Below are 11,434 nucleotides of genomic sequence, written 5' to 3'. Positions count from 1 at the left end.
TCCCACTACGCTATGCACAGGCCATTTGTTAATTAACGTTATATTTCAAACCTTCCTGCCATATCTTCATCCTCCCGTAATGGCAAAACGGTATTATTGGAGAGAATAATTGTCTTGTATTCCTCCAAACCCTATGGGGCGCACCGTGCAGAGGCTCCACGACGGCGAGGGCGGCGGCGGCGGGCGCCCAAGGGGCGGCGGGCCATGGCGCCGGCGGCCAGACACCCTGCGCAGAGGAGGACGCGCCGCCGGGAGCAGAGGACCCGGCGCCATGGTGCGCCTGGAGCAGAGGAAGGGGTGGGAAGGAGAGAGGTGGAGGAGGCGGCGCCGGCGGCCGGCCAGCCATGGAGCCGGCAGGGGAGAGGGAGAGGAAGAGAGAGGCTAGGCTAATGATATCATATTGGAGAGAATAATTGTCTTGTATTCCTCCAAACCCTAGAAGGGTGGGATATATAGATCCTATACATGGGCTCACATATACATGTTGGTATATCCTCCAGCTCTGAAGATGCTAATTTATCACCAGCCATAAGCCGCAGTAGCCAGCCATACTACAGGTTCTCTTCTTGCATGTTACTGCTTCTATGCCACAGTCGTCATCAGTCCTGCATCTGTGGCTAGCGTGCACATCTGGTACATGGCACGCACTCTCCCATGGGGATCCAACGCTTTTTTGGAAAACTGTCTCTGGACAAACTTGGGACGATAGGGCACTCACGCGAATTGGTTGTGTCTCATCCTGCAGAAAAGTTCCTGGTGTCATGCAAAATCACAAGACCAACACTTGAATGGAATGGTTCATCATGAAGTAGTCCTATGAATTTTGGTGGGATGAATATTCCTCATTATTAAAGTAACCATGTGCTTCTAAGGGATGAGGTAGTGATGGATCAACCCATACCATTCTACAAACCAAACAAAAATGTGAGCGAGAAGGTGATGGATCACCCCATTCCTAAAACCAAACACCCCCCCATAAGGTAAGGAGTCAAAGAAGAAAAGGCACCTTAACAAATGTCCAGTTCCTGGGAAAATGTGTTGCCGGAAATTTCTCATGCCATGTGCTTCTTATCGGGAGGGGGTGTCCCTCTGTTGTAAATATATAATTTTGATTCCTCAAGAATGAATCATCATACAGAAGGAAAAGATATTTGCATCTGCAAGATGTTAAGTGGAGCATTAACAGTAGTAGTGAGTTTATTGATGTGGGTTTTGTGCTGCACCATTGAGTCCCAAAAATGACTTTCTGATGGCGTGAATATTGTCCTGCTAATTGTTTCAGACAAACAAGAGGAAGACTGTTAACTTACGTTTCTGAAAGAAAGAAGCTGTGTTGATGATCTTCAAGTTTCATTGTTGAAACATCTCTGACGCTAGCAAAACCTCCATCCACTTTGGTATAGTAATTAAGAGATCCAATAATAGTTTCACCCACTTCTAGGTACCAAGGATCTATGACAGAAGTGTCTCGGAAATCAAGAAATGGCGAGGAAAAGCAGTAGAACAAAATACTTATCCAGTAGAGGTCTGTTGGGCACACCTTTAGTAGCTTGATAAAGATAAAATGTAGACTCAGCAAACTCAGGACGCAAGGGATAGTACTTCTCTGTAGGATGCAATATTCCATAGTCCAAAAGATATCTACAAGACATAAACATACATCAATGAATCTATCTAAATTATGTTCTATTACCTTGTTACACGTGTGTGCTCGCATACCTTTCAGGTAACACACCAAACCTTTGCCATATATTGTAAAATTCGCGGTGCGACAGATTTGCAGCAGCAACGTCTCCCAGAAGTGTCTGTTCATGATATAGAAGTAAGCAAACAAAAAAAAATAACATTCAGAAGTAAGATAATTATTGGTGTATATGTTAGGCCATGTATAGAGGCCCATCTAGAGGCTCGTGTATAGGATCTATATATCCAACCCTTCTAGGGTTTGGAGCAATACAAGCTATTATTCTCTCCATCATGGTATCATTAGTCTAGATCCTCTCCCTCTCCTCCCTCTCCTACCCCAGCCGCCACCGCCGCCGGCAGCCATGGCTGGCCGCCGGTGCCACCCTCCCTCTCCCCTTCCTCCTTCCCTCCCCTTCCTTTCTCCTCCCCTGCTCCAGCAGCCGCCGCTGTCGTGTGGCCCAGGCATGACGCCGCCTCCACCCAGATCTCCTCTGCAGCCGCCGCCGCTTGGTCCCCTCCGGCTTGGCGCGCCCCAGCCTCCGCCTTGGTCATCCTCGGGCCAGCGGATGGTGCAGCGGGTGCCGCCGCAACCGGGACTGCAGGTGCTGCCGGGGCCATGGGTGCTACTGCCGTCGGGCCGCCGGAGGGCCCTTTGCTACCGCTGTCCGGGCAGGGGACACCCATGAAGGGCCTGCAGGTGCCACCCGCGCAGGGGACGCCCGTGCAGGGCCTGCAGGTGCCGCCCGCGCAGAGGCCCCTGCAGCTGCCGCCCCGGGCGCCGCCCCTGCCCCTGCTGCAGCCCGATCCGGCAGGGGCCGCGGGCACCGGGGGTGCTGGAGCCGCGGGGGGCCCTGCGGCCGCCGCGCGGGCCGCCGCTCGGGCCGCCGCGCAGGACGCCCACCGCGCCGCCGGGAAGCAGCCCGCCGATGTTGCGCCCGATCCCGCGTGGTCTGGGCTCGGGATGTCTCCCGCGGATGCGCCGCTCGCCGCCGCCGCCCTCCGTGGGCAGCAGGCCGACGCCGCTCTCGCCGCGGCCCTCCTCGCCGCCAAGTCGGAGGCTTCGGCGGCCCAGGAGCGGGTCCGCGTGGCTGCCCTCGCTTGGGAGAGCGAGCGTGCCACGGCCGATGCCCTCGCTCTCCGGGTCACCGAGGCGGAGCACCACATCCGTGTCTCCTCCGGCCAGCAGCCCGTCGTCCCCGAGCACAGCGCCTCTTCCTCCCACCAGGCCCCGGCCCCTAGATCTGTACCCCGGCACGACCCGACCGACCCCATGGTCGCCCAGCTCCACCTCCAGGCCGTCGGCGTCCAGAACATCAGGGCCCTGGTCACCGTCCTCCTCCTACGGACGCTGGCGGGACCAGGTTCTGCTCGCCCTCCGCCGCTACGCCCTCGACGACCACGTCCTCCTCGACACGCCGATTGAGGCGCAGGACGTGGTGTGGCTGCGCCTCGACAGCATCGCCATGTTCTGGATCTTTGGGACCATCTCCCTAGATCTTCAGGACCTCGTCAGGACACACGGCGGCACCACGCGACAGGCCTGGGTGACGCTCGAGGGGCAGTTCCTCGGCAACGCTGAGTTCCGCGCCCTCCAGCTCGACGCCACCTTCCGCACCTTCGCGCAGGGGGACCTCTCCGTTGGTGAGTTCTGCCGGCGGATGAAGGGCATGACCGATGCCCTTCACGACCTCGGGTGTCCGGTGTCCGATCGGGTCTTGGTGCTCAATGTCCTGCGGGGCCTGAGCAGCACCTATAACCACCTGAAGACATGGATCACCCGTCAGAGGCCCTTCTTCTCCTTCCTGCAGGTGCGGGACGACCTCGCCCTCGAGGAGATCACCAGGGGTCTCGCGCCCGGATCATCCTCGCCCACCCCCACCGCGCTCGTCGCTGCTCCACCGGCCTCCTCCGCCGCTCCTGCCACCTCCTTCCTTGGTGCTGCTCCCGCCGGGCAGACCGGAGGTGGGGGGCGTGGACGTCGTCGGCGGGGGGGACGGGGTGGTGGTGGCACTGGTTGCCCTGCTTCTGGGGGTTCTGGTGCCGGTGGGGGCCATCGGGGCGCGCCGAGTCCGGCTCCGGCTCCCGCTTCTGCCCCTGCCCCTAGAGGTACGCCCTGACCATCCTTCAGCAACCCATGGTCAGGGCGCATCTCGATGTGGCCGTTCCAGGGTCCAGGAGGGGGGGCTCGTCCTCAGCTCCAGCTGGCGGACATGTTCACCGGTGCTGCTCCCTTCTCTGCGCCGTTCTGGACCCCGCCCGCTCAGCCCAGCCAGCAGCCGACCTGGCCTGGGGGGTGGGACCAGGCCGCTCTGGCGCAGTCATTCAGCACCATGGGACTGACGCCGCCGGTCAGCACTGAGTGGATCGCCGACTCGGGTGCCTCCTTCCACACCACCCCTGATACCGGTATCCTCTCTTCTGTCCGACCCCCTCACCCCTCTTGTCCTTCTTCCATCATGATTGGTGATAGGTCTTGCCTTTCCGTCACCGTCGTGGGTTCTGCTCCTGGTTCTTTTCGCCTTTCTAATGTTCTTGTTGCTCCTCAGATGGTTCACAACCTTCTTTTCATTCGCCAGTTTACTGCTGATAACTCTTGTTCCATTGAATTTGACTCTTCTGATCTTACTGTGAAGGATTCGGCTTCCCGGGGCCCCTTAACACTCTTCGGCTTCTTGCTTCCGCTGCTCCGCCTTCGACTTCTTCTCCGTCTGCTGCTTTTGCCGTGACGCCTTCTTCCACCACCTGGCACCACCGGCTTGGACACCCCGGCCGCGACGTTTTGGCTCAGCTCAGTCGTAGTACCGATGTTCCATGTATTAGGGCTCCTGTTGAGCACCTCTGTCATGCGTGCCAGTTAGGTTGTCATGTTAGACTTCCTTTTTCTTCTTCTTCGCATGCTGCGCATGTTTTTAATCTTGTTCACTGTAACCTGTGGACATCTCATGTACTCAACATGTCTGGCTATAAATATTATCTGATCGTGGTGGATGATTTTTCTCATTACTCTTGGACTTTTCCTTTGCGCGCTAAGTCTGAGACCTTTCCCACCCTCCTCCACTTCTTTGCCTGGGTGTCCACTCAGTTCGGCCTCACCATTAAGGCCGTCCAGTGCGACAACGGGCGTGAGTTCGATAACTCCACCTCCCGTTCCTTCTTCCTCTCTCGGGGTGTTCAGCTGCGCATGTCTTGTCCGTATACCTCTCCTCAGAACGGCAAGGCTGAGCGGATGATTCACACGACGAACGTCGTCAAGCGCACCCTTCTGATTCAGGCCTCTCTGCCCCCGCGCTTCTGGGCTGAGAGGCTCCACACCGCCACCTACTTGCTCAACCGTCTTCCGTCCACTGCTTCTCCTGCTCCCACCCCACATCACGCTCTGTTCGGTACCCCTCCTCGCTACGACCACCTTCGGGTCTTCGGGTGTGCGTGTTAGCCTAACACCTCCGCCACCGCTTCTCACAAGCTGGCGCCCCGCTCGACTCGTTGTGTGTTCCTTGGGTACTCCCCTGACCACAAGGGTACCGATGCTTTGACCTCACCTCTCGCCGTGTCCTGATCTCCCGACACGTCGTCTTTGACGAGTCGGATTTCCCGTACTCCACCTCCTCCACACCTTCTCCTGACCCCGAGTTGGATTCACTGTTTGCGACTGATCCGGTGGTTCAGCCACCGTTACCTGTCTGTCCTTTCCCTGCAGGGTTTCCCGGTACACCGGCACCGCTTCCGGTGATCCCCGCTGTGCCGAGCGAGGCCCCGGTGCCCGCGGTCACGCCACGTGCGGCCCTCGAACCTCAGGTCGTGCCGCGCGCAGACCCGGTGTCTCCTGCTGCGCCACGCGCGGCCACGGTGCCCTCCCCTGCGCCTGCGCGGTACGCTCAGCTGGTGCAGGTGTAGCGGCGTCGTTCGGCGCCGACACCGGTGCCGCCGCGGTACGCTCAGCCGGTACAGGTGTACCGGCGTCGTTCGGCGCCGACACCGGTGCCGCCTCCGGCTCCGGAGGCTCCTGCGACGCCTACACCAGAGCCGTCGCCGCCTCCGCCGGCTCCCTCTCGAGCCGAGCCGGAGGTGTACCACCCGCCAGTCATCCATCGGGATCCTCGGCATATCCATCCCATGGTGACTCGGCGGATGGCGTCTCAGGCCGCGACTCTCTCCGCCACCGAGGGAGAGCCGCGGGTCTCTCCGGTACCCTCCTCTGTCCGCGACGCCTTGGCGGATCCTCACTAGCGTCGCGTGATGGAAGAGGAGTACGCGGTTCTTCTCGCAAAATAGATATGGGACCTCGTGCCGCGTCTGTCTGGTTGCAATGTAGTGACTGGCAAGTGGATCTGGACGCATAAGCGTCGGGCTGACGGCACACTGGAGCGCTACAAGGCTCGCTGGGTTCTCCGGGGGTTCACCCAGCGGCCTGGCGTGGACTATGATGAGACCTTCAGTCCAGTGGTGAAGCATGCTACTGTGCGTACGGTTCTCTCGCTTGCGCTCTCTCGCTCTTGGTCTGTGCACTAGCTGGATGTGAAGAATGCCTTTCTTCACGGCACTCTGTCAGAGACCGTCTACTGCTCTCAGCCAGCGGGATTTGTGGACTCCAGTCGTCCGGACATGGTATGCCGGCTCAACAAGTCTATCTATGGTGTGAAGTAGGCTCCGCGGGTTTGGTATTCTCGGTTCGCCATGTTCTTGCTGACATTGGGGTTCACCGAGGCCAAGTCTGACACGTCTCTCTTCATCTACCGCCGTGGGGATGAGACTGACTTTCTGCTGCTCTATGTCGATGACATTGTGCTCACAGCCTCCAATCAGCAGTTGCTTCAGAGTGTCATCTCCTCTCTGCAGCAGGAGTTTGCTATGAAGGATCTTGGTCAGCTCCACCACTTCTTGCGCGTCACTGTTGAGCCTCGCCCGTCTGGTCTTCTCCTTCACCAGCGGCAGTACGCACTTGATATTCTGGAGCGGGCTGGGATGACTGATTGCAAGTCCTGCTCCACTCCTGTCGACACTCAGGCGAAGCTGTCTGCTGATCTGGGTGATCCGGTGGTTGATCCTACTGCCTACCGGAGTTTGGCTGGCGCTTTGCAGTACCTCACATTCACCAGGCCGGACCTCACCTACGCTGTTCAGCAGGTCTGTCTCCATATGCATGATTCTCGGGAGTCACACCTTGCTGCGCTGAAGCGTCTCCTCCGCTACGTCCGTGACACTGTGGACCTCGGCCTGGTTCTTCACCGCTCGTCCTTTACTGAGCTGGTGGTCTACACCGACGCTGACTGGGCTGGCTGTCCGGACACTCGCCGCTCCACTTCTGGCTACGCCGTCTTCCTGGGCGGCAACCTGGTCTCCTGGTCGTCCAAGCGGCAGCCGGTTGTCTCCCGCTCCAGTGCCGAGGCGGAGTACCGTGCTGTCGCTAACGGCGTGGCGGAGGCGTCCTGGCTACGACAGCTCTTGGCGGAGCTCCACAGCCCGCTCGCCAAGAGCACGCTCGTCTACTGAGACAACGTCAGCGCAGTGTATCTCTCCACCAACCCCGTCCAGCATCAGCAGACGAAGCATGTGAAGATCGACCTACACTTCGTGCGCGACAGGGTCGCCATCGGCGATGTTCGGGTACTCCATATCCCGACTACCTCTCAGTTTGCCGACATCTTCATCAAGGGACTACCCTCCTCGACCTTCTCGGAGTTTCGCTTCAGCCTCAACGTAGCAGGTGGCTAGTTGTGGCTGCGGGGGGGTATTTGCCCTTTGTACTCTCTTCTTGTTCAGTCTTGAACACCGCTGCGACGGTAGTTCAGACTGCAGGGGGGTGTTGGCTTTCTTGTTGTCCAGTCTTGAACACTGCTGTGGCGGTAGTTCAGACTGCGGGGGGGTGTTGGTGTATATGTTAGCCCATGTATAGAGGCCCATCTAGAGGCCCATGTATAGGATCTATATATCCCACCCTTCTAGGGTTTGGAGCAATACAAGCTATTATTCTCTCCATCAATAATAACTCATCCAAATGCATGGAGTTCAGCAAACCTGAAGACCAGGCCAGAAGGCCTGAAGGCTAGTTAGTTGCCAATGCGTTGCTTCTCCTGTCCTCATATCAGCCTCATGGTACCTGTCAAATTAAATTGACAACCACCGGTATTCAATATAAGCATACTCCAGAGACTAACAAGTTGGGTGAAATGAAGTGCCAGGAAGAAGGGTTCACCATGGACCATGTCGGAAGTACTTCTGCACCGCAAGGTAAGCTGAATGAAACATATCCCAGTACTCATCACTTCCGAAAAGAATGTACGCTTTAACAAGATACTCATAAAATGAGTCAACACCTGCAAATGTTACTAGAAATCACTTTTAAGTCTCAAACAAATATATTTTCTGTTTAGAAGAAGTTCCACAAAGTAGCCATAATTATCTGTTTCTAGAAAATATTTTCTAATTAGACGAAGTTCCACAAAGTGACCATAATTATCTGTTTTTAGAAATCAAAATGCTAAAACGTGACAGTGGAAGCAATAGAACAATAGTTGCTCCCACAATGCTAAAATCAGTATACGATCAATAAATCACATGGGTAAGTATCCATAGCATTACCGGCACCAATTCCCGATGAATATTCAATCCACTTGCCAGTTAAAACATCAAGTGTTGTGCCTACTAGATTCAGTGAGCTTCTCATGCTCCATAACTTGCGGAGAGCACGAAGAGCTGCAGCTTCATATCTGGAATCGCCGGTCAACCGTGACAATACACCCATTTCAAGTATAAGTGAGCCTGTAAGAATCATACAACACCCATGTGAATCATACATATTATAGACATATTGTACAAGAATCATACATTTACCCAGGAATAATAGACATAAGTTCTAACCACCCACCACACCCTGATGTGCTTGTTTCAGTTGTCTCATTCTCCATTACTCCATACTGGAAAAGGGAGTTGTATCATCAATAGAAATGTTTTGACAAATCGTAAGTTCAACAGCTAAGCCAAGTAATGAGTAGCAGATTAGTAATATGTGTGAATCTTGCGTTTTGTTAATAGCAGCATCAAACATTCAAACATGGTTCTCCAAACACAGTAATTATTTGACGGTTCTCCATTTTCCACATGACATGCTTACAATTTGCTACATGCCCTCTATCCTTTAGCTATTAGCATTCAATGTCCCAGTTGTCCTAAAGAATGTTGTGCCTAATGAGCATGCTTGTCTTATCGCAAGTCCTTTCCAAAAAGTTATTGGAGGGAAAACTTCAGGTTGCTACAGTCTGCTTTCAGACAAATGTAGTTACTCTGTGCAGAAGATCCTTTTCGGTTTGATCTGTTAAATGCACACACTGACTTTTACACACAGTAAATGATGTTACTCAAATGGCCACATGATTTCAAAATTTGTCTTATTTTGTACTGATTGTAAATAAAGGAACCTTAAAATTGATCCATGCATACAAGAATCTGTTCTGAAGTCTAAGAAAATCCAAAGTTTTATGTATAAACCTTAAGATTAATCCATGCATATGGCAATCCAGTAGGAGTCTCAAATGCTGGTAAGAAACGATTGCCTAAACTTTCAGCAAGATGAAGTAATTGATCGTGATATAGTCCATCTTTCAGCTGTCTGCTGAAGTCTTTTGCAAGAAGATGAGCAGAAATAAGCCCCCCAAGAAGTCTTATGTTACACTGCAAAACAAAAATAAAAACAATGAGAAAAAAAGGTAGTGCTGCTTTTAGTCCTGAAACCTTGAGTATGTGATAACAGTAGCAATAATCAAATAGCATTACCTCAAAAAGATTAATCCGAGCATCAACATCAAATGTCAGGTTTTCTGAAAGCCAGAGAATTCCTCTCTCAAACTCTGTGAAGTTACCTAAGACAACAAGACTGCATGAGCCAAACAGAAAGGCATTATGTATCAACCTTACAAATAAATGTGTTTGTGGGAGAAACAGTACAGCAGTACGCGTTTTGAACAACACAAGACAGTATAAATCTGAAAGTACCAAGAAATATTACAATTTCATGAAGTGTACCTTGATAAAGACTCGACAAGTGTCAATGCTGATCCGTTATAATCCTGTGGCAAGTGCTCAAGCTACAAGAAAAAATAAAGAGGTGCCATTAAGATATGTATCTTAATAGTTTATAATACGAGTTGAAACCCATAAAGTTGTCAATACTTTAATACATTTAGGTTGCCAAGCTCACTGAGTGAGTCCGTGAAACTTTTAGTAAGAGGCTTCAATTCATCATGCTGAAAAGGTAATAAGAAAGAACATCAGCTTGTACTATCCAATGAGCAATTGAATTAACATGGCTGATAAACATACAGGGAATGCATAAGTCATGTAGTTGTCATAAGCATGATAAAACCTGAAAGGAAGGGGAAAAAATCAGTACCAGCACATATTTCAACAAGGCAATGAAGAAAAAACATGCAATAGGTTTACTTGTTAGCGAGTGGACACCCTTCACACACCTTTGTGTGTTATCATATAGCCTCGAGTCTTAAAAGTTAGCATCTTTGAAAGTTAGCAATTATATGTTGAACTTCCTTACAAAAGAAGGATATGTTGAACTCTTCTATTAGGCAGATGTAATGCCCTAGAGATCTTGATTTACAACACTATATCAGCTAGCCTAACATATATCACTGTAAACAGCATTGATGGTACAAGGAGAGATATTTTGTTAGAGGGTATGCAACAGTGCTCTCCTTTGGAAGCATAAAGTTGAAGGTGCCAACATCACAACTTTTTATACTCTTGATACTTTGATAACATCAATCTGGAATAACCTTAAAGACTAATTCATTTCATAAGAAATTGGTAATCGAGGAAAGAACATAAAAAGGCATATAATGGTTAACGAAACTACGCTCAAAGAGCCGTCGGATTTTACCAACCAATTGGGCACAGAAATTTTGTTGCCAAGTTTATTACCCCAATCCTTAATTCTCGGTTCTTGTAGAAAATTGTCGATATAGAACCAGCACAACAGAGTTGGTGCCTATGCCAGAGACACGTGAGCTCGAAATGCGGGCATTTGTCCGAACAAATCGAACAAATTTGGCAATGCTCGGCTTCAGTTCAGAACTCGCGAAATTATGCGACGAGACAGAATTAAAGAGCTTGGCTTTTGTTTCCCGATACACCACCCACGACAAGATCCGACAGGTGAAAGTCCGTAAACAGAGAAGACGGAAGGGAGGAAGCACACGGCAGCTGAATACTCACATCTCCAGGACCTTGTTCTTCATGTGCAGCCTCCTCGCGCGCCCGTACCCATCGACGCCGACGGCACCCCCGGTGAGAGCCGCGAGGAGGAGCGCGACCACGACGAGCCGCGCCGGCGCCGGGAGGCTCGGCTCAGGGGACCGCATGGAGGCGACAGAACTCAGCAGGAGGGGCTGGTGGGGATCGGGTCTCACTTCAGGCGGGTCCGATCGAGCGTGGATTGTTCGCTGCGTGGGGATTTTTTTAGGAGGCCCCGGATATTGTACCTACAATGCTATGGTGCCTTTTTTTTCATGTGCTTCTAAAAATTGTTTGAACACCAGCTTAAATATTCTCACATGTTGGTAGCGCATATTCACTTGTTAGTTAATACGCATGTGATCAATCTTATAGCTAGTGGAAGATTTATAACAAAAGTACAGGAGGCCGGAGCTATCTACCTCTTTCCCTTCTATGTCTAAAAATGGAGGTTTGTTCTTTGTCTTTGTTGTCACTTCCTCCTGTATAAACAGCGGCGGATGCAAAG

At 52.3% G+C, this 11,434-nt stretch overlaps 1 protein-coding gene across 1 annotated transcript; it reads right to left on the bottom strand.

The window, feature by feature from the left end:
- Positions 1 to 382: 382 nt before the first annotated feature.
- Positions 383 to 11,120, bottom strand: LOC120641352 (alpha-mannosidase I MNS5-like). Its single transcript, XM_039917431.1, has 15 exons — positions 10,909 to 11,120; positions 10,003 to 10,045; positions 9,861 to 9,926; positions 9,706 to 9,767; positions 9,457 to 9,556; positions 9,172 to 9,354; positions 8,552 to 8,600; positions 8,266 to 8,445; positions 7,880 to 8,000; positions 7,702 to 7,783; positions 1,720 to 1,805; positions 1,541 to 1,641; positions 1,311 to 1,452; positions 1,007 to 1,157; positions 383 to 739 (listed from the first exon to the last, which is right to left on the bottom strand). The coding sequence occupies exons 1-15, from the start codon at positions 11,052 to 11,054 to the stop codon at positions 512 to 514; spliced, it is 1,740 nt and encodes a 579-aa protein (XP_039773365.1). The 5' UTR covers positions 11,055 to 11,120; the 3' UTR covers positions 383 to 511.
- Between the last annotated feature and the right edge of the window lie 314 nt (positions 11,121 to 11,434).

The sequence above is a fragment of the Panicum virgatum genome, chromosome 1K (assembly GCF_016808335.1).
Source record: "Panicum virgatum strain AP13 chromosome 1K, P.virgatum_v5, whole genome shotgun sequence".
Lineage (NCBI taxonomy): Eukaryota > Viridiplantae > Streptophyta > Magnoliopsida > Poales > Poaceae > Panicum > Panicum virgatum.
The sequence above is the reverse complement of the archived record's forward strand: the minus strand, read 5'-3'. Positions and strand labels throughout refer to the sequence as shown.